The following is a 23597-nucleotide window of genomic DNA, read 5'->3' as shown; positions in this document are numbered from 1 at the left end:
GTGGAGTGGATTCTCATTAACTGTCTTATCTCTGTGGGGAGAAAAGTCAGTGTGAGGTATTTGCTGCAAAGTATGTTGACATGAACTAAGAGAAACAAGATCTACACTAAATGTTTATGTGTTTACTTGTGTCAAATGTACTCATTCAATAATATGTCACTGAAAAAACAAAATGTGTTTTGTCATTATTATGTCTAATATAGATCTAAAATGTCTAAACTAAAACAATCTCATGTGTTTGGGGTTTTATTATCACACCGTCTAAAAGACGTTTCAGTGGCCTTTCCACCCTGAGTATCTATTCTACTAATCTGTCATCTTTTAACATGAATGCATTATATCAATTATATTAATTAATCAATTAATTAAATTCTAATTGGTCTCCCTCAGCACATTTAGACAGAAGAGTGAATAAATCAGCAAACAGGAAATCACACATATTATGTTATCCCATTGTATTTCAAGATAATTATGAGCAGATTTCTGTGTGGAAAAAAAAACAACATCTCTGTAACTGTATATTTTATATTTTTGCATATCTTATATGTCAAAATATGTGCAATGAAAAGTATAAATATGTGTTAAGCAGCATGTAGGAGTATCTTTATCCCTGAACAGCTGCTACTCCTTATGACACTTAACAAGGCTGTCTCTATTTAATTAAACAGGTGGAAAGTCTTCAGTATTTGTGTTTTTTGATCACAATTGAAAATATGTTTGTATAAATGCAGCATATGTTCAAACATTATTTTACTTATACTTATTTAACATTTGGATCATGTGCCTTAAAAGCTCACCACAGAAACATCAGTGCTTTTAACAACTGTCCAAGGTTAATAGCCAGATGCTGCTCATGGAGGACGCTGCGCCCGAGTTCATCCCAGAGATGTAAGAATTGATTTCAGCTTAATGTCACTTTTATCTGAATGTTTCTCAAACTGTTTCTAAACAATCTTTGCACTATTGTGGAGCATTCACCTGTTCAATGTACCGATTCCCTGTTGTGATGCTGATCTCTTGTGGTGTCAAGGTGTCCCTCTGCAGTAACCATGCGCGATGAGCTTGTATTACCTCGGTTTTTTTATAGCACAACCTGAGTCTGCCATCATGTTTGTAAGTGTGTGTGATTTATCAGACCAGACAAGATACTTCCTGTCATCGACCACGCAGTGCTTTTAACTCCCTTCATTGTTTTACTGTTTACAGGAAAGGTAACCTGCGTGCTACTAAACTTAAGTACTGTAAAAGCGGCAATACAATGATGTACGTTAAAAACTCCATTCAAAAGTGCAGAGGTATTATCAGCTAAATGCATCAATCAAATCAAAAGTAAATCATCATGCATAGTGGCCCCTGTGACTGATATATATTTTTATATATGACATGAGATTGTAAACAGTCATTAATGCATCAAGGTGTAAGCAGTACTTTACTGTAGCAGCTGGTTGAGGTGGAGCCATTTATAACCACTTAATGTTAGCTTTGTGCTTTATGTCCATGTCCTTGTTATACTTGTCCATTCCAATACTGGTTGGTATATCCTGCAATTATACTGGGATGTTAACTAACCCACTTTAGGCTGGCAGGTCCGCCTCCTACATAGCAAACATGTTGATGTGGTGTCTTCAAGTCTATTTATTGCACACCTTTGATACTTTATGGTCACCCCACTCTCTGGTATAACCGCATTTTACACACACAGTCATTAATTGGATGAAATGGAAGTTGCTGATACTGTTTATACACTCATTTATTTAGAGTCGGGCCGCCCAAAGTGGGGCCCATGGGCCAAAGTTGGTACGCCGTAAGGTTCAATTTGGCCCACCAGATGTTTACAGCGAAAACCTTTTTTTAAAAATGTAGTAGTTGTGCTGTTTTATTATTTGCGAGGTAAAAATGCTTTATAAATATTTAGGATCTAATTATTTTTCAAAATCTGAGCCTGGCGGGCAGAGTGACACTTAAAACTTAGGGTCCTGGTACCATTTTGCATCTTAATATAATCTGTGCTCATCCAAGTGCTTGCTCTTGGCCCGTGGCCCAACATTAAGTTTCAGTTTTGGCCCTTCAAAGGAAAAAGTTTGGGTACCCCTGATTTAGAGGCACACATGCATATCTCAAAATGTAGCCTATCAAACACACACATCAAGTTTCCATCATGTTTTATTCAAATTATGAATATGAAGAGTTTAACTGTCAAACAATGCATGCTGGGAAGTCTGAAGAAGACTTTAGAAATATATTTTAATAAGTTGATTGAACTCTCTTGTGTTTATGTATCCAAGACTTCATTTCATGTCAAGACTTCACATTAGGAGAACTCATGTTTATTAGTTCTGAAGTGATCTGAAAATAAAAACTAGAATTTTAAGTTTAATCAGCTTGAAACAAATAAAACTTGATTTAATGTGAATTAATGAGAAAGATTAGTTAGATCTAGATGTTAGACCCATCCATTAATTAGATTTCATATGACTTTTAAAGTGTTCAACCAGCTGGTGAGCCCTGGAAAGTAACTTGACCTCCAGGGTTGAGAACCAATGAGATAAGGGAGAATCTGCTTGTGCTGCAGGGGACGAGTTTATATTTGACTGCGTGTGATACTGTGATATCAAACAGAGAAGTGATTCTGAGGCAAATGAGTAAAAAACACAAAAACAAGGTTTGCGCTAAACATGGGTAATTTTTATTTAGCTAGTGAGTTACCTAGAGGAGAAAACTGTCACATCCTTGCAGTTGGTGTCTTTTGCCGTTTTGGGGGAATCCCAGTCAAGCAAAGCGGGAGGTGGGGTGATGTGGGGGTTCTCCCAAAAGTGCTAAGAGTTGTTGAGGACAGACAGTCTGATCGAGCCTGAGGTACAGTAGAGTACATCAACATCAGAGCAAAGACAGTCACCCACAGGGCCCAAGGAGGCCACTGCTAGTTCTAGCAGAGCAGCAGGTTTCTCCTCAGACAAATGCACTTCAGAATGACAGAATCACAAGAGAGAAAAAAACCAAAGATGTGCACTGGCCGGTGATTGCCAGCCTGCTGCATAATCGTAATCTTTTGGTACACAGAAACAGATGCAGAAAGGAAGGGAACAGGTAGGGGGGAGGATACATCCTATGATTGGCATGATTGTGGCTGTTTCCCAATTATTTCATCCCACCTGTCAATCACCCAAAGCTCCGTCTGAGGAGGATCAGACAGCTGAATACAGATTCAAGTAAAAGATTAATTCATACATATCATCTTTAATTCACTTCGGGAGCTGATGAAAGTTCACCACTATCCCAAACATTTGAGGCATTACAAAAATTACAAAGAAGCCTGGTGAAATCTTCTGACTACTTTGGTTAGTCAGTTAGTTGCTCACAAACAAAATCAAAGAAGAAGAACACAGAGTTAGAGAGTTAAGGGTATTGGTAGACGCTGTTTAGAAGGACTGAAAGTGCTTTAAAGACAGAGTCAGAGTGGGTTACGTTCTTTTTCTCGTGAGACAGGAACACGGGGTTTGATGCACCAGTCAACGGATACAGATGAGTCCATCTAGTTGTCATGTTCAAGTGTTCAGTTACATTGTCATCTTCAGCGGAAAGATTGTGAGAGCCTTTCCTCTTTGTGGTTAGGCAAAATTTTTATTTAAGGTCCTACGTCATTAGTGTTGCAGTTCTAGCAGAGAGCTTGCTTGAAGGTTACTGTTTATTTCTATTGCGCTCCTGGCGAGAGAAGAGAGAAAAACAGATGATCAGTGGATGGCATCGGAAAGAAGAGCAACAAAGGACATAAACAGACACAAACAGGAGCAAACATCAGAGTAACACCCCTGGCCTTTCATTCATGCTATAAATGTCAAATTCAGAAGCAACGTATTACGCTTTTTCGTTCTATGCCGTCAGATACGGATGCGTTTAATGTCTGAGGCGAAGTTGGGAATAACTTACAGCAAAGAATTCTTGGACCAGTAACTAAGAAGATGTGACACTTGAGCTTGAAGTGAGCTCCTCATTTTAATGCAGTCAGAGATGATCAAAAAACACTTATGAAGGCAATCAGTATTGATTGCACTCCTTGGGAGAGATGTATCGAATGAATGCCTTTATTGTGTCGATCTGCATTCGCACCACCCTGCAAATCTCATTCATTACTCAGGATTTATTGAATACTTTTATTTTAAGTTATTAACTTATATTACTTGTAGGAGCTTTTTTTAATCAGTTACATCTCAAAGAGTAGTAATGAGTTGAAAGCATCAGCCAAGCAGGGATTGATGTTGCAGTTACAGCCCGTGGCAAGTAGCTCAATCAAACTGCTTGACTTAAAGCCCCCCTCCAGTGTATTTTAATATTTTTATATTTCATAATTTTCTGAGTCCTTTCCTGGCAATGTTGATGAGCCCCACTGTCTGCCAAACACTCTTTGACAAACAACTTCATTTTGTGTTCAAAGTCACTTAATTTAAGTCGCTAATATGACATCATCCTCCAGTAGGGGTTATAAAAGCAGCGTGGCTCCTTTAAGAAACAGGGCAGTGTATAATGTGTGAGCAGAAGGAGAGATTGTTACGGTGATGGTGCTCAGAGCAGACGGGTATTAGCGACCGGAGCAGAGCGGAAAGTTTAGCAGAGAAGTTGTCTAGTGGCAGTAAATATACAGTACAGGCTACAGTTTGACCGTGAATAAACTCTGCAGCTCCTCAATACACAAGAAGGACTTCTGTTTGAGTGACAGCTATCACTATGCCTGCTAACATTCATGCTATTGCTTGACCATGCTAATAACAATGCTATCGCTAATCCATGTTTCTCTGCATGCATTTCTGTTTGAGAATGAACAGAATAATAACTGACTGGAACTAAAATTATCAACAAATGTGAAGAAATAACAGTTTTATGTTTTGTGTTGCAGTGATATCTTCTGAAGTCAGCATGCTAACACCTCCCTTGTGCTCTGCGCTCTCAGTGCGGACCGCTAGATGCATGGATAACTGAGCTAACTAGCTAATGACAGCTACAGTTAGCAGCAGTTAGTGGTTACTCTGGTGATGGACTGTCTTCTGTTTGTTTTGAGTATGAACTTGACAGGTGGCCAATCTTGCGTCTTAAGTATTTCTATCAATTCTGACTATTACTAGTCTGAAACCAAAAGCATTTTTAGGTCAAGTGTTGTTCCATTTTGCATAAAACTTTCTTAGTTATGATACGGTACAGTTTGACTTCTTATTCTTGATGAGAGGTGCTGGTTTCTAAACATGGTTTCAGTGACAACATTTGAAGCTTAAATCACGGAAAACTTAAATAATGTCTTTAAAACGATATATTCCAAATATAAGCACAATTGAACGTGTCAATAGAGTAAGAAAAAGTTTGTTTTTTCTAAATGTGTTTAGTATGCCTCCGGTATCTAAATGTTTGTCTACGTTTGCACTGCAGCCCCAACACTCAGTGTAGGGGCTGCAACCGTCCTAATGCATATTCAATAAAACATGACAACACACCTCAAATATCAAATATTCAAAGGTGTGTGATGGGTGACAAAAATGGGAATGCTGTTAAACTGTTTCTCATTAAAGATACGATGTGCAGGTAAAATCCTAAAAAAAAATTAAATTAAAAAAACATGGGAGTCAAAATAACCCAGGGACTCTTTGTGCCTGGGTGGAACAGTCTCCTCTTTGAGGAGTGGGTGTCCATGTCAGTGGTGCGGGAAAAGCCCTGTGAGACCAGGGCCCCACTGTAACTCTATCCCCAGAGGGGGCTGCTCAGACTGGACTGTGGCTCCGGGGGCAGAAAACTTCACAAAATCCAATCAATACAACTAAATGTATGCTAACTTCTACCTCAGCAAGGTTGGTGGCCATATCATTTTCAATTATTTGATTCAAAATAATTGACAGAAAATGGGTGAACTAAAATGTTTTAATTTTCTTTTATGCACAATAAAAATCTTCTGCATTAATAGATATTAGGTCTAACGTTCAGGAAGTAAAACTCCATCCTGGTGCTTAAATGAATCCAATCAACCGCATCTTTACTGCTGTAATACAACTGTAACTATTGCAGCAGACGGCCTAACACATGAGCACTTGATTATTACAGTATATCCACAGGAAAGAAAGAGCTAACCTCCGAGTATTAATTGCCAAATTAGTTATGCTAATAAAATCCTGCAACAACATTTAGATCCAAAGTTATCTTTCAAATAAACACTTTGGGAAGGTGTTATAGTGCAGGTAGCTGTGCTGGTTTGACACCTCTCAAAGTTCGGGAAGGACAGGCCAAACAATAGAGAACAATTAACCTTGTCAGACGAAGGAGGGTGAGGCCTCAGCTGGGCCGATCCTGTCATGTAGGAGGTCAGGGCTACAAAAGCATCACAGCGCAACGCCTGCACAACGCAGGATGAAACAGGCTTTCTACTGACAGGTTGTTTTCAGAAGCCTGAAAACATTGACTTGAAATATTTATGAGAAAGTAACCCAGCGCATATTAACAAGGTCAGCAGCGAGGAGTCAATACAGCATCAATGGAGCACCAGCAGAGGGGGAGTGGGAGAAAAAAGGAGGGAGCGGGTCATGGGGGTTTTCTAAACGCAATTAGATTAGCATATTGGTGAATCTAAGAATGGATGCCGCAGAGTACTAGCAATGATAACATATTATTCACTCCTTGGCTGCTGTTTTTCCTCAACAGCAGCATCCCACAGAGTTTTTACTACTTAGACTAACATTTGTGGTACACCACTGTTATTACCACTGCAACATATTTTAGTTTCTCCTCAGAGGGCGCAGGCTTACACTGTGTGGTTTTCAGAACTGCACACAGGCAATTGTAATCGTGTATTTTTATCATGTATTTTGCTGGGAAACATTTTTTATTTCAAGTCAACCGTTTCGAACATCTGAGGTAAACTGTACCAACTCTGAGGCACGCTGCAGCCAGTTTGCAGGCCGAGGGCTTATGTTGTTAAAGACTAATAAAGCATGAGGAGCCTGTGGAGAGCAGAGAGGCTCTGCGTTCAAAGGGAGATCAGAGCCTACATCTGCCTTTGTCTGAAAGACGGAATGCCAGGAATGTGGGCTATTTCAGGAAACCTCTATGCATCCAACTCCACTTGGGCAGATCATCGCAATCTCAGCGGCACAAGATGGCTGATGAGGAATCAGCGCTTCCTGAACCTGCTTATGAGTAATGGTGGCATGTCAATCTGCTGACAGGCCTCTGGGAACTTCCATTTACGCCACTGTTCATTCAGTCACAGGATGTTACAAGCTCTGTCTGAGAGCAGGTGGAACAAGATCAGCTGATTACAGTCAGGCCACAGCCTGTAGCAGTGACTCAGTGAAAGTTAGCCTCTCTTTGAATTAAAGGGTAACTAAACTGAATGGTCTCATGCATACAAACAAGCTATTTACAGGGGACAGGACTCTTTGTATGTGTGTTTATCTCACCTTCCTCAGAGCCTCCTCTTCTTCCTGACGTTTCTCATAATGTGCAAAGTCATCAAAGATTGAGGTGGTATGCTTGTAAGTGGCGATAATTTTAAGCACTTGTTTGGCCTTCTCCAGAGGCACTTCTTGAGTGTCCCTGGAGTTGGTCACTGGCTTGTTGTCATTGTTCTCCAGCCGGATGTGTCGCAGCTGGTTGTTGGGCACGTCTTTGATGAAAACCCACTTCACCTCAAACTTGCCCTTCCACTTATCCTGAGACCAGACACCTGCATAGGCATTGTAGTCCACCGGTGAGCGCATCTCAGCCACGCCACAGAAGTGCCCACTGCCGTTGACACTGAACAACAGGTACAGGGGCCCCTTGTTGCCCAGTGAGCGGTAGGCGCCATCCAGGCGCTTGTTGCCATGTTCTGTACTGCACCAGATAGAGTACTTGATTGAGCGGTGGATGTCATCTTCTGAATAGCTCTTGATAATGAAAACACGTCCGTTTTTCAAGTTCCAGTCAAAGTCTTTGGGGTTGTAGTTGTTGAGGGCCCGGAGTTTCTCCAGCACGGGATGCACTTCTCCGGAGCAAGGGGAGGCACTCAATGGGACTCCCCCACCCAGACCAAAGCCCTCACCCCGGTTCCTTGGAGCCACCCAACGGTTGGGGGGTGGACCAGGCTGCTGGGGTTGTTGCTGATGAAGGGGCTGTGGGGGGCCAGGTTGAGAGGAAAGGTGCAGGTGAGGTGGGCCAGGAGGCAGAGAGTGAGGGTGAGGGTGGGGGTGGGTGTGGGGGTGGGGGTGGGGGTGTTGAGGGGACTGGAGAGATTGAAGCTGGAAGGGCTGGTGTTGGTGTTGGTGTTGGGGCTGGTGTTGGTGTTGGTGTTGGTGTTGGTGTTGAGGCTGAGGGGGCAACGGGTTCTGCAGTAAGGGCTGGTGCTGAGCGAGGAGAGGCTGTTGCACCAGAGGCTGCGGGGGTAGCATAGTCTGAGCTAATGGGGGCTTGTTCATAGAGCCCTTATCGTCCCAAGTACCAATGTTCATATTGTGCTTTATGGGGGGTGGGGGTATGGTGGCGCCTCCCCCCATTCCCATGTTGGCTTTGGGTTTGACCTTGGGCTGTGGCTTGGCTGGCTTCTTGGCAATGGCTGCCCAGGAGGCAGGTTTAGGTGCGGAGGAGCTGACAGACGGAGGGAGGCTATTGGCTGCCATGCTGCTCATACCTGCTGTGCCTCCTAGGGGAGAGCCCACGGTTTTGGTGACAGCTGCCACCATGTCCGTACCCAGTTTTAACCCTGTCATACCCTGCTCAATGCTGTTCAGCACCGGGACTTTACTAAGCTGGGTGTCGCTTCCAAAGCCTGCCTGTCCGTCCGTGATGGCCCGACCCAGCGAGCTGGGGGCGTACCCATAGCTGTTACTGTAGACTGAACTCTGCGTGGACTGACCCTGAGAGACACTGGTACCCCAGGTGGAAAAGTCTGCATTGCCAGGGAAGAAGTTGAAGCCATGCTGACCCAGGAAGGGAGGGGTGTTCCCCAGGGCACCTGGCTGACTGAATACGCCATCAGGGATGAAGTGCGGTTCGCCATTGCTCATCTGTCCATAGGTAGTAAGGTAGGGCATAGGAGGGTCTCCTGCAGTGGACCAGGCAGCCTCTCCCAGAGAGTAAGGGAAACCAATGGATGGAGCATAGTAGCTAGGCATGTAGGGGTCAGACATTGGTGGATAGCTGTTACTCTGTGTGACATAGGGAGACAGTCAGTTAATGTACAAAATAAAATGATGACAGAACAGTAAAGCAAATCTGAATGACTGGTTCATGGCTGTAATTTGTCCATAACGTGAAAATATAAGCAAAATATTGACCACCATTTCTAAGTGATACATTGACCGTAATATGGTTTATTGTTGGAAGTTACCTGATTTGTCTGGCCGCTTAGATAAGGCTCAAAATCATCATCGTTCACACCATCCTTTTGATGCATTGATCCGTTTTGCACTGAGGACGGAAGGAGAGGACATTAATAAATCATCATGTGTACAGTGGTCAACAGTAAACAGCTGTAACATAAATGATAGGCTGCAGTTTAGGCTACAGCTTCATAGCACAATCACTAAGTAGCCTGATAGCATGTTAGCTAATTTTCAATCCAAACAGCCGGCACTGCTCCACTGAGCTACATTTTTTTTAAAATCGGGGGCTTGTGCATCATTTACACACCACTGTTAAAAGCCTTACCTTTATTTCCTTGTCCTTTAGGTCTCTGAAATAATGGGCAGCACAGGGAAAAGAGGTGAGACTGTTGTCAGATCACGACAGGAAACAGCAAACACACACACACACACACACACACACACTGACACATACACACAGACAGGGAAGGCTGTATCCTAATACATGGATAAATATAACAGCCGATGGCAGTAACCTCAAGCTAAAACCATCAGCCCGGATGTTCACATTTACAGGTTGCTTCGCGTTATTGACCGGATGTCAAACGCTCTGGCATCCAGTAAACGGTGCCGCATTGGCAACCGGCTACAGCTAGAGTTGTTTGGCAATACAGCCGGCCTACATTACAGCTAATAGCTATCACATATCAAAGACTTTTTTAGCCTGTGTGATCCGGCACGCCGAACCAGATCAAACTGTTGTCGGCAAAGTTTCAATTCGCCGCACGGCTAATTATTTTAGCAACATTTCAGCTGTCAATGCACGAACCTGATCGACTGTGGTCGCAGACATCCTCCAGGAACCGAAACTGATCGCTGTTCGTGAGACTGTCCACGGCTTCCCCCTGCCTCTCTTCTGCACTTCGGCGCTTTTCCTGGCTCGTCTCTCGGGTTGTCCAATCACTCTGTAACGGTTACAAGGCGGCGTTTTCCTTTCCCCCCCCTTTGGTCAAAGCCTGACGACGATCCGCTGTTTCTGGCTCTTACAAACGGCGACTGTGTGTCTGTGGAGAAGGCGTCAGTGTTAGTGTGTCCCGATCCTGCCGGCGATCGTACGAAACAGTCAGTTTGAAAGTGACGAGTGTCTTACTGGAATATCCCTTACCATATTCCACAATGGCGGATAGGCTTTTTACTCCCGCTTCCGTTCCGTTCTGCTGCTCCGTGACCTTCCGCCTGTGACGCTCTGAGTCATGTTACAAACTGACACTTCACATGACAGTCACAAACACACAACAAGTTCCCGCATACTTTACTTATATGCTCTATACGCGCTTGTTTTAGCCGTTTTACCAACCTGCCGCCGTCCCGTCTGATAGCACGGTACTGGTCACCTCTGCATCAGGGAGCCTCTTTTAGCTTAGCCTGAACATAACCTCATAATGAATGGACGTCTGAATCACCATGTGGATAAAATAGAGTTAATACAAAATAAATTGCAGGTGGGGGGAGACATGATTACATGCATAAGTGGCAGTGTTGCAAAGATACTAAGTATATTTACTCGGATACTGTACAATATTGAGGTACTTTACTTGTGTATGTTTCCATCTTCATCTATTCATACATGTTTTTATAAGCCTATAAAATTAACAATTAAAATAACCAAAATTGAATTCATATAATTAGCCCCTACTCAACATGCTACAATATTAAAATTATACTTATACTACTTAATGCATAACAATCTAATAATATCACACTCCCAGGAGCCATTTTGAATACAGGGTATTCAGTATTTTCACATTATTGTATTGCTACTGTAAAGACAGTGTTGTAAAATGTACCTTAAAGCCCTACTTTGGTACAATTAAATATGTTGTGTTAGGTAACCAATAGGCTATGGAATGTACTTAGGTCTAAAAAGTATTTTTCTGGCAAAATTGTATTCAATTATCCAAATTACAAGTAGAGTAAACTTTATATATATGTATATGTGTATGTATGTGCATACTGCTGCATACTATCGGTGGAGTCCAATTGATGATAAAATAATACATTTTAAAACTTGTAATTAAAGTTATCAAATAGGCCACATGTAAAAAGAACAATATTTCCCTCCGAAATGTAGTGGAGTTGAAGTGCAAATACTCAAGTAAAGTACAAGTCCCTCAAAACACAGTACTTGAGTAAATGTACACATAATTGCATTTCATCTCTGGTGTAAAGGATATGATTACTTATTACACCCATCACTATCTATAAAATGTATAAAACACTCAGCACACTTTATTGAAGAGTCCAGTAAAGGGTTTTTCACTTCCTCTTGACAAACACTTTCAGACTTCTTCTGCTCAGTAACACTCAAAACAAACAAGCCCGGCTGCAGTTTTAGATGAAAGATGAAACATGTTAGTGAGGCGCAGAGATTTAGGGCGATTTATTGTTTTGGGATCTGAGCATGAGTCAAAACAAGCTAGAGTAAAATGTGTTTTTAAAAAGTCATAATTTTATCATATGATTATGAGGTATTCGTGTTTCCATTTTCTACGTTTGACTTTAAAGATAAGATTTTGCATACAAAACATATGATCAATGTATAAAATTATATAATGAATAGTGCTGATTAACCTGACCAACCGTATATATAGTCAGCTCCTCGATCAGCTACATACACATCTATGCATCTATAACATTTATTGAATGATGCAATAACATTGGCAAAGGCCATTGATTAGTACTTTTGATTCTTTGGGTAAATGCTTTGACAATATTCCTGCACATTTTCTGAAGCAAAAGTTTGAATGCAGACCTTTTACTTGTAATTGAGTATTTTCACACTGTAGAATTGTTACTTTTGTTTAGAGATTTTGAACACTTCTCCCAGCACAGCTCCACAAAGCTGTGCTGCCTGTGGTTTTCAGGGACTACAACCCCAAACGAGACTAGCCGCTGCTACTCTCGCGATACTTCCTCAGTGGGTCGCGGAGCAGTATGGCAGCCGTCGCGCTGAGGTCCTGCCGCAGAGGACTTTCACAGATATTAAGTAATGGAGGGCCCGCAGCTTTGTCTTCACAGCGTCTGGAAGGTTTGTTCAAGTCTCCGCTTCAGGCACAATTGCTTTTACGACGCTTGACTTTCATAGAAGGGTATTTTGAACGCAGACGAGGGGGTGTGGCGCACACAGACTGCGTCGTCTCAAAAATCTAGGGCTTGTAAACGGTGCTGCGCTTGCGCTTTGCGCTGTCTACGTTGATTTTCGTAGTATTTTTAAAAACATTTCGACACCAATGAGCCCCATTTATACGTGTAACTGTGCCTGAATTCTGTATATGTTTGGTCCTGGTGAAAAGTACCCCGCCGTGTCCTCGTTACCCATGTGCGGTTATCTAATTTGCGCAAGAGAAGCCTTATCCTTTAAAATGGAGTGGGACACTGTATTCAGCAGTGATGTTAACCTAATTAAGCTCACATAACATACATTGAGTCATTGGCATTACACGTTTTCACATGACAGTAATGCTTTGTGTTGTGTCAACCAGGTGCCAGGAGACACAAGTCCACAGTTCAGTATGCTTCACGACCAGACCTTCCAAAGCTGGCCTACAGAAGAGTGAAGGGGAAGAGTCCAGGTGTGGTCTTCCTCCCAGGATATGGCTCAAATATGAATGGGCAGAAAGCAGAGTCACTGGAGGAGTTTTGTAGGTCACTAGGACACTCATACCTTAGGTAAGTCATCCAAACACACCACCCAAGAGGGATGCCATGCTCGGGCGTGCCATGCTCATAATCTCATTCTTAATACAGAATAGATCACTTCCAAAAAACATACCTGATACATATATCATTGGTCCTGGATGTCCGTAGTCTTGGTTTTTATCTAGTGAGAAACACATAAATAACTCTTAAGGCAATACAACTTTTGGGTTGAGCATTAAAAATCCAGTTAAACGCTATCACATAACATAGGTGATCCAAAGTTCGTACAGGGCCGCACGAAGCAAAAATAAAATGCATGAGCTGAAAAAGATGCATGCATCCACCACACATCCTCAATTACACTCCTGCAGCCACGATCAAAGAACAAGTGAAGCACACGAAGATGATACGTAACGATAAGTGACAGATAATTTAAAGAAGGAAAGAGTACTATTTCTGTAAGACAGCTACTGAAAAGAACTGGTTACCATATGATTATGTTACAATACATTTAGTGACACTGAAACACAGGAGAAAATGTGACTAGGCAAAAATGTCATGAGTCATACCATAAATAATAGATTAAGTTCATCTTGTTTCCAAGAAGCACTTTTCCCCCAAGTTCAGAGTACATACAAAACATTTTTTTTAATGGATTTGGTTATGCAGACCTGAAAGCACTCACTGTTCAATCATTTTAATATATAAAAATCAAAGAAGCCTATTTACAATAATGTGGACCCGCAAAAGCAGTAACTGGTGAAATGTTTGAGATATCATAACTTGAAATCAGGCTAATTGTGTAAATCAAAATTATCTGTTTAAAATTGTTTCAATGAATCATTTCAGCTTTTTAAAACTACCTCCAACTATTCCAAACTTCTCATAGAGCCTCCATTCCCGAGGTGGTTGGATATAAAACATGTGTTCGATCATACTGCACACTCAGAGACTGAATCCCTTGTTCAGTGTAGAATATTACTGATTTACTGCTCTCATAATGGTAAAAAAGAACACACAAAACTCACTTTGTCCCTGGCCTCTCATGTCCATGGCCATGGGCTTCATGTTCTATTTATGTTTTCCCAGGTTTGACTACACAGGACATGGGGCCTCAGAGGGGGTGATGGCTGAAGGAACTATTGGTACCTGGAAAAAAGATGTCCTCTACGTGTTGGATGAGTTAGCAGAGGGTCCACAGGTACATATTTATTAGAGTCATATCCCTTTTCAAGTTACTTGTGTTTAATAATTAATGATGTTATGAAAACTTCCTGAGAACACAACCCTTTCTGTTATTGATTTATATGCATTGCAAACAGTGACGTACTGTCAGAATTCATACTCGTACTGTCCCAGCTGACTTGTGTCATGAAAGGAACACATCTTGAATCATCCAGACTTGACTTGTCCGCATGAACTTTAACAAGCTGGACAAGAAGGGCAAAATGCAAGACTTGCAAAACACAATTACAAGAATATGTTTTTTAATAACATATAGCCAAGTAGTGTATTTGTTACCTACACACACAAGGGTGTGCACATTTGTGCACAAACATGTCGGTGATGCAATCCACATTCCTACCAATGGTTTCATGCTACCCACTGATTGATAGTACCAAGAAACTTAAACATGCAGCAAAGATATGGAAGAAGAAATATAGAAGCCAATGGGTAGAATACATGTTTAAAATATTTCCTAAAAACTTGGTCAAATGTTAGGCTTCAAGGACACAGAATGCGTTTAGGTGAGAAACACTGAATGTAAACATAACTGAGTTTGTTTACAAAAATACTCCACAGGGTACCTTTTAAACAGGAAGTATCCCAATTTTCAACCAGCGCTGTATCACTACTATTTTAGTTGTAAAAGCAAGTGAGCAACGCTAAACCTCTCTCTATTTTACCTGCACCCAGAGCCTCCCACTCTTTTGCCAGCGGAAATCTGGCAAATCACACAAATTGTGTCATCAGGCACATTCCAGGGCTTTTGTATCAGCTTCAGATTACATGTCTGCATTATTATGCACACATTCACAGACACAAAGAGTGTAGTCAGATTTAGACTCTTTCTCTTGGATCGAGTGACTGTCAAAATGTCAAAACTAGGCAGTGCTGGTGAACTATAAACCAAGATTCTGTTACTACACTACGTATTTCTCGGGAGATGTTTTCAGATTAAATATTCTAGTGTACTATTTAGCTGCAGTGGAGAAGGATTATAACCAGAAGTGACATATCGTTCCTGTATTGTGAAAATGGTTGCAGAATAAATGCTGATCAAACTGTTAAAAAGGCAGTGCTGATCAAATATGAACCACAATCCTGTTCATTGTCTATTTCTTGATTAAAATGTTTTAAAAAACTTATTTTAGTGTTCTGTTTAGCTATAATACAATATTGTTTGATACTAGCTGGCTACCTAACTATTTCCTGTTTCATAACCAAATCCAAGCCACAACCAGGCACCACCCAACTCAGAGTATGTTACCCATCAGCGGTAGTGTTTGTTGGTCTGGTGAGGCACAGTGCTTTTGTTGTTGTAGGTTTTCTATCTTTCTATCTATCTTTAAATCATTTTTGCCAAGTTTTATGCTAAGTGAAGTACTTCTTTAAGGTGAGCAAAGAGAAATGTCCTCCCCTTCAGCAGACCAGTGTGGAAACAGCCTTCTGATGTCCAGCTGATATCACATGCATCATTCTGTGAAGTAATGATGAAACGAAACACATAATTGAGAGAAGGGGGACTTGTTTGTATTTTGTATTTTACTTAAAGCAATATAATTAACACTATAAAACGTTATTTTTCACTCTCTTCTTCCATCTCGTGTTCATTGGATGTTCAACCATTTCTCCAGAAGATGGCGCTGTGTTACCACCTTTTCTTACACTGCATGAATCTTTATGGAATGTTCTTCATGAGGTTTAATTATTATATTTTATTAATCAGTTGATTGGCAGTCTATAAATGGTGTTTTTTTTTTGCTTTTCTCTTCTAGATAATGGTGGGATCCAGTATAGGTGGTTGGCTCATGCTTCTGGCAGCCATTGCAAGACCAGAGAAGACTGCAGCACTTGTGGGCATCTCCACTGCCGCTGATCACATCGTCACATCATTCAATTCTCTTCCTATAGAGGTAGGAACAAAATGTTGTCACTTGTATCACAATTTTGGCATTTCATTTCAAACTTCTCATGGATTTTTATTTAAACATTTTTCATTGAATTGGATTTGTCTGTGTTTGATTTGCAGTCACGCAAGGAGTTTGAGGAGAAGGGGGAGTGGTCAGTGCCCACCAAACACTCAGAGGAAGGTCATTACAAGTTTAGCATGGACTTTCTGCGTGAGGCGGAAAATCACTGTGTGCTCCAGAGTCCCATCCCCATCACCTGCCCTGTACGGCTCATCCACGGGCTCAAAGATGAGGACGTCCCCTGGCACATCTCCATGCAGGTTGCAGAGCGCGTCCTCAGCCCCGATGTGGACGTCATCCTTCGGCGACATGGCCAGCACCGCATGTCCGAGAAGGACGACATCAAGCTCATGGTCTACACTATTGACGATCTCATAGACAAGCTGACCACTTTGGTCTGAGTAAGGCAAGGGGGAGTGAACTTGAGAGGTTGTTGAGATAAGGAGAGAAAGACTTACTGGGAAGTCAACCCTCAAGAAATTTACCAAACATGGCATGTTACTCTGCCAAATATGACCTGTTATCCATCTGTTATTCTCCCTGTACGCCATCTGTCATTTCAACATGCCGTTACATTGCATACTACATTGAAAGGGAGCTTTCCTGCTAGCTGTTCCCTTATATCTTCAGGTTGCATTTGTATGTGTTCCAGGTTGTTGTATGGAGTGTTATGTTGGCCTTCATTAGGTCTGCCGTTGCTGCTGTCTCTGCCACTGTTCTTATTGTTTGACTGTTTCCATCCCTCTTTAGACGCATAGTTTTCCTGTGCCTTTTTTAATCACTTTTCACCCATTTTGGCCAATAAAACCTCTGCACAATAGAGTGCAGGTCTCTTTCTGTTACCACAACAAACACAGCATAAGCAGCCAACAAACATCCACTGTCTTTATGAATTAAATGTACTGTAAAGGAGTTTATAACTGCTTATGAAACAGTTTCAATTTAATTTCGATGCCTCTATATAATCATCAGCAAGAAGTTTGGCTATTTCTCTTGTTACATTAACTTTCTCAACAAAGTTACTATTAATGAGCAACAGAATTAGTTAGCTGTAGCCTAACCTAGGTGTATGAACAGCACTAAAACAAAGCTTCTTTTGTTTCACATCTTCATAATCGCACATAGCCACAGATATATAAATGACCTCATTGCAATGCATCCTGCAAACAGCTGTGTTTAGAGAAAGAAAATAGTTGTACAATTATGTTGTCTCTCCTTCGCTCGCGTCCAAAATAAATCCAGTACCAGCCTGATCAGAAACTTTACGACAGGAGGTGGTGGTTCATACCGCTTTTGTCCACAGGGGCCGCCAGATTCATCAATAAATTAAAGTTCCTTGTAGCAAATTTATGATCAAGGGCCATTGATAGAGATTTGGAATTGTATGAAATTAAGAGTTGTATCACAAAAAACACATGTTAATTACCCTTGATTGTGTTATATGTTTCTTATATATCTGAAAGCTGTACATTTTAAAGTGTCAAAATCAGAGCCCAACATCATAACTAAACTGACTTTTTAAAAAAGAGGGGGATTTCAAAATTATGGCATTCCTTTTTTACTGAAACAAGATTCTGAACAATTCGCCAGGTATGGTAGCATGTAAACACAATGAATCATGGTTCTATATAGTGAGTCAAAATCATCAAGTGAGCAATGTGAGCTTTATTTCTGTTAGCAGAACACTCTGTTACATGACTCCTCATACCTGTTGGCTTTCAGCCATAGAGAGGCCTGCTGAATGGAGCCAGTGGATTGTTGATTATTAACATGTAATTGGCAACTAGCTGCACTATGCTCAATGGGGCGAAACCAAACCACTTAACTCTCTCAGGCCCACTTTACTGCAGCGGTGACCTTTAACACACGTTTGAGCTATGGAGTCAGTCATTTTTTGTGTCAAAAGTTAAACTGAGCACCAATTTATGGGAGCATACAGCATGACAATGGCAATGGAAAAAGGCACTCCATGTGGTGATGTTTGTGTAGTTTTTACATGAAGCATACTTTTGCACCAGAATACATGTTCTGTATGTAATGCCCCATTTAAGTTGGTTAGTTGTGTAAAATAATGCAGCATAATTCCCATATTGAGCCGCAGCACTTCTGGTTTCGATCCACCACATTAAACCTCTTCAATAAGTGAAGAGAAATGGCTCTGGTTACTGAAACCAAGATACAGACGCTGTAACAAACAATAAGCCTTAGTGTAGGAGCCAAACAGACAACAATAAGTCGGGAGGGAGGCCTACTGGTTAGAGCAAGCCTTCCAGCGAGACAAGGAAACATCTCTGAGCAAATGACTGGTTCTACCTGTTATGAATGATGAGATGAAAGGCTGATTTGTTTTATATATTGTACACAGTGGGTGGATGTCCCGTCTCAAGGAAGAGAGTTAAAAATAAATAAATAAATTATTATTTTTAAATTTATTATTATTATTATTAAAAGAATTACATTAATATTGCACCATCATGTGTGCCTTGGTACACTGAGGGTCACTTCATGCTGCCTGAAGCATGGAGCTGAGCATGCACTACACTGTCCACTGTCCGGAAACGGTGTCACGTCGCATTCTGTGTTGAGAGTCTGTAGGGACCCCTCCTGGACGAGCTGGCATATAAAACGAGTGACTCGCCCCTCCCGGACAAAGTAGATCCAGCCTGGCCGGACGCGCCTGCCCTGTGCTGCGCTTCATGGATGCTTCAGCACTTCAGCATCCTCCTCAGCCCTGCCCAGCTCAGCGGAACTGAAGCACAGTGACACGGACAAATCTGACCGCTCTCTCCTCTGCAGTAAGTGCACGTATAGGCTACTCTTTACTATATAACAGAGCTTTGACTGCGTGACATATTGTGCGTGTTATGTTTTATGCAGGCGATGCGGTGTCGCAGCTGGTGCGTGAGCTTTGCGCAGTTTGCCTTTGGGTTTGTTAAATGTTCATGTTGTTGTTTTTTTAAAAAAAACTGCAGAATACGTCACAGTGTGGCGTAGTAACATTAAATGGCGGGGTTTTATTTGAAATTACTCTATTTAAATGAGAATTGCGGCCAACAATGGACAATCAACTGAAGAATTAACACAAACCTTGTGTGTGCAGCACAGGGAGGGGGGTGACGTAATTCAATCAAACTAAATATAGAACTGTTGTACAATGTATGAATTCATGTTTCTGTATGAGGTCAAACTTTATGAGAATGTATTTGATTATTTAATTTGCGTCATGTTGACTGTCTACTGGAGGTCATGCTTGAACCATCATCTCGTAGCCTACAGCGCATCACTGCACACAGCGTGCCGGAAACGGGCTTGACGGTTACCATAGCAATAAGAGGGCATGTCCCTGTTCGGGATAGCAGCCAGGGACCACACCCTTCACTGGCACAGCCTCCAGAGATGGAGACCCTGAGATCCAGAGATCCTGTAAAGAGAGACTAAAACCTGGCTTCTCGGCTTTTCTTCAAACGCTGAGATGGTTTATAATAGTGATTTTCAGTGTAGTAAACAGAAAAAAACTTTATTGTCCATTTCTGCAGGCAAACATGGAAAATCCACATTAGAAGAACACATAGCATGAAGGTAAAAGTCATGCAGTAGAAAATAAATTGCTGTGTACTAGTAAGAGTTAAGTTAAAAAGATGACCAGTGGCAGTTAAATAGCCCCTAACCTACCACAACAAGTATATTATAGGAACATTATGATGCTTGCAGTAGTTACAGAGTACTGCTCTTTGTTCTCCTCAGGGCTTCCATACTGTAAATATACTTGAGTGTTTTTAAGAGCTGCCATGGCGAACAGAGGGCCCAGCTACGGACTGAGCCGAGAGGTGCAGGAGAAGATCGAGCAGAAGTACGACCCTGACCTGGAGCAGCGGTTGGTGGACTGGATCGTTGCACAGTGTGGGGGAAACATTGAGAGGCCGCAGCCAGGCAGAGAGAACTTCCAGAAATGGCTGATGGATGGGACAGTGAGTGGCTGCAGCACTTCTACCTTAAATAGAAGTAACCATTTAATTATTTAAACTAGATACCAGCTTTGGTAAAAGCTATAATAAGCAGTCAGATTTATTTACCCAGTTATTTTCAACAAGAGAGCTTCAGTAAATACTACTGATACTGATGTGAATTTACTGTTTGAGGCATTATATTTGGTAGGAAGACTGTGTATTTTCTAGCAAACTGTGAATTTGAAATTGCTAACTGTTGTGGTCCATTTTTTTGTGAATTTTGTACTGAGTCATTCAGGGAGCTTGTGATGGAAAACTCTCCACACTGAAAGTGCATGGCACTGTCAGACCTAATTAACAACCAATTATAAAATGCACCCTGCAGGTGCTGCATTGTCTCCTTGCTTGACACTCCAGCTGACTCTAACATTGAACAAAATCATTGCGAGTAATCCATCTTAGAGCAGGCAGAGACATCAATTTCTGCACCAGACAATAACGCAATGCAGCAACAAAACATCTTGCATTTTCACTGACAATTATAAATGGTACCAGCTTTCACAGCTAAATGCAATTGCTATTTTAAACCCCTTCTTTATAGACAGGATAATATCTGTTCTTGGAAATGTTTTAAATCACTGGCAGAAGTAGAGATTGACACAGTAGGATGAGAGAAAGCTGCTGCACCAATCATAATTGCTTCATTTAAGCATGACAAATATGTAAAAGTGTGACAAATAGGACCCTCAACTGTCCTTTTGCTGTGGTCAATGTGGTCAGTTTGATGTGATCGAGCCTTTGTCCCAGATCCTGTGCAGGCTTATCAACAGCCTTTACCCAAGGGGGAAGGAGCCCATCAAGAAGATTCCAGAGACCCAGATGGCCTTCAAGCAAATGGAGAAGATCTCTCAGTTCCTGCAAGCATCTGAAGCTTATGGAGTCACAACCACTGATATATTTCAAACTGTGGACCTCTGGGAAGGCGAGTTTTTACTTCTAATGACTTAATTATTTACATTCACATTCAATTAAAAATATTTTTAACATTATCGTTTTGCTCTGGCTTTAGGAAAGGACATGTCAGCAGTGCAAAGAACTCTTATGGCTCTGGGGAGTGTGGCTGTCACGAAGGATGATGGTCATTACCGAGGTGACCGAGACTGGTTTCACAGGTAAAGAGAGACCTCACTGCAACATAGGAGCGACACATTTTAACGACTGCATGCCCATGATGCCTCATGTTCCTCTACCTTGTAACTGTTGTGCAGGAAAGCCCAGGGATATCGGCGAGAGTTCAGCCAAGAGCAGCTCCGCCAAGGCGAAAGTTTGATCGGCCTGCAGATGGGCAGCAACCGCGGTGCTTCCCAATCTGGAATGACGGGTTACGGTATGCACCGTCAGATTATGTAGACCAGTCACTAGCTACCCTGCATCCCTGCTTCCAGACCTTATTTTCTACTAACGCCGCAAAAAGTTGTAATGTTCATATCCTTTGTAGCACCCGCCATGTTAACCTCAACTTACCTGAAACTGCTGCTTTCCCAAACAGAGTGTTCTGATGATGATGTCAAATGCTGTAGATCTCTTTCTTCAAGCTCTCCTCCTGTTCCTCTCTTCCCTTTTGTCATGTGCTTATCCTCTCTGGCTTTGTTAACTCTGTTTCCATGTCTGACCGATTAATGTGGAACTCAAAGTCATTCGATATCAATTTAGTCTTGTAGAGAATTTAAGATTAAAATCTCTTTACAAAACAAGCCATCAGTGTTATCCAGCATGTTGTATGATATTTGTTTGCATTTATATTTATTTACATTACATTTGTTATTGTTTTCGGATGGTCTGTTACTGTGTAATTATTTAGCCTTAAACCTAATGGAACTCAATGACCGACGATGTCTCTGCCATCTTGTCTGAAAACTTGTTGCAGTATCCTCTGTAACCAAATCAACCTCACGTTGTGCCTGGTTATGGGACTACAGAGACTGGGTCCTGTATTGGCCTCAAATTATAAATGAGTCTCACTCATTCTGAGCCATGCCCTTGTTATTTGTCTGTGAGATCACATCTCTGTCCATAATGTGTCATGCTACTTTGTGTTCCAAGCAAGTAAATGTGCAGTAGCCAACATGTATGACAGTGAAGTTTCCATTTATGGTGCCAGGTAAAGACATTGCTTGAATGTGCACTTTTATGTATTGTCATGTTTATATTTTTTAAATATATTTATATCTGGAGGCTTGTGAGAGGAAAAATTGAAGAAATAAAGTATGTGAACATGTGCTTGTGTCAGTATCTTGATGACTGGGGGGCTCGGGGGAGTACGCCGTGTGCTCTCAGAGTGTTTCTTTCTCCTTATCTCGGTTTAATGCTCCGGCTCCTCCCTTGCACCCACCCCTCCTGTCTCTCCTCACTGTACACAAGCTAATAAAGGGGCAGCAGCTCGCCATAATAATTAGGATGACAGTTGTTCTACCAGACAGTCCTGATTCAACCCTGTGTGCCAGAAAGCATTTGGATTGCTCAAATGACCTTTATTAAGATATTAAATCCAGTAATGCTGTTTAACATCTTTGTGGAGGGTATAGGAAAAACAGAAGAGTAAAAAAAAAAACTGCATTTTACTGCTTCTAAAACATATATTGTACTGGTATTTGGGAATAGCTGTGGTTCTCTTTCCTTGGAAATTCATTGACCAAATGTCCTCTCTAAACATGGTTAATGCTAACATCGGTCTAGCATCTAGATAACATCTGAGAAGCCATATCATTAAGATAAGCAGATGTGTTTAGCCATTCTACAGATGTGGGGTTGGCCTTTGGACCACAAAAGGTCACATTTTATGTCAATGCTCCAGTTTATGTGGTCAATTGTTCCTGACTGTTGGCATTTAAAAGAGCAGATATAAAATAAAACATGCATGAATTAACATTTAAGCTTGCTATTAGTGTCCAATGACTAAACACATCCCATTACAGCAGTGCTGTGTTAAATTTCAGCTAATATTAGTCTAAGGCATCTATTTCTAATGGCATCTTTTTATTAATCAATTAAAGACAAGATGCTCTTCTGTGCATCTGTGTACTGACAGCATGTAATCATTTGTTTGAGTTAAATATCCTGTTTGCTTCACTGTATAAGGGACAGCACAGGTGAAGCTATGTGGCCTTTTGCAGGTCTGGCCCTCAACTACACACAGCATATGCTTATTATTAGCCTTAACTAGACTGGAGAAGTGTCTAAAGGGCTAGAGGTGATGTGTAACTGGAAGACTCAATAAGTAAGCCAAAAACACAGTCCGACCAATGAAATGGCTTTGAGGGCTGAGGTCACTCTTGTCCAAAGTTCTTGTTCATTGCTGCATGTTCACATTTGAGTAGTGCATATGTTTATGAGGCGAGCTATGCACTGGCTTTAACTTCTTATAGTCTAAAGGTTTTTGTGTA

At 41.4% G+C, this 23597-nt stretch overlaps 3 protein-coding genes across 4 annotated transcripts; 2 read left to right on the top strand and 1 right to left on the bottom strand.

The window, feature by feature from the left end:
• Positions 1–2663: 2663 nt before the first annotated feature.
• Positions 2664–10700, bottom strand: ythdf3 (YTH N6-methyladenosine RNA binding protein F3). 2 transcript variants are annotated; one of them, XM_084340983.1, is made up of 6 exons: positions 10480–10700; positions 10144–10378; positions 9661–9685; positions 9341–9420; positions 7434–9158; positions 2664–3702 (listed from the first exon to the last, which is right to left on the bottom strand). In XM_084340983.1, exons 2-6 carry the CDS (start codon positions 10165–10167, stop codon positions 3679–3681), a joined length of 1878 nt encoding a protein of 625 aa, XP_084197109.1. In that variant the 5' UTR covers positions 10168–10378; positions 10480–10700; the 3' UTR covers positions 2664–3678. The 2 variants fall into 2 exon arrangements, with proteins under 2 accessions (XP_084197109.1, XP_084197110.1); XM_084340984.1 differs by lacking the exons at positions 9661–9685; positions 10480–10700 and having other exon boundaries at positions 10144–10473.
• Positions 10701–12277: 1577 nt separating this feature from the next.
• On the top strand, positions 12278–17027 carry abhd10b (abhydrolase domain containing 10, depalmitoylase b). The gene is made up of 5 exons (XM_084340986.1): positions 12278–12402; positions 12857–13043; positions 14103–14214; positions 16013–16150; positions 16267–17027. Exons 1-5 carry the CDS (start codon positions 12309–12311, stop codon positions 16606–16608), a joined length of 873 nt encoding a protein of 290 aa, XP_084197112.1. The 5' UTR covers positions 12278–12308; the 3' UTR covers positions 16609–17027.
• A 1763-nt stretch (positions 17028–18790) lies between these two features.
• Positions 18791–22433, top strand: tagln3b (transgelin 3b). The gene is made up of 5 exons (XM_084340628.1): positions 18791–19002; positions 19952–20175; positions 20962–21136; positions 21224–21326; positions 21423–22433. The coding sequence occupies exons 2-5, from the start codon at positions 19996–19998 to the stop codon at positions 21562–21564; spliced, it is 600 nt and encodes a 199-aa protein (XP_084196754.1). The 5' UTR covers positions 18791–19002; positions 19952–19995; the 3' UTR covers positions 21565–22433.
• Positions 22434–23597: the final 1164 nt, after the last annotated feature.

The sequence above is a fragment of the Pagrus pagrus genome (assembly GCF_965226575.1).
Source record: "Pagrus pagrus genome assembly, chromosome: 20".
Taxonomy (NCBI): domain Eukaryota; kingdom Metazoa; phylum Chordata; class Actinopteri; order Spariformes; family Sparidae; genus Pagrus; species Pagrus pagrus.
This window is presented reverse-complemented; position numbering and strand designations above follow the sequence as displayed.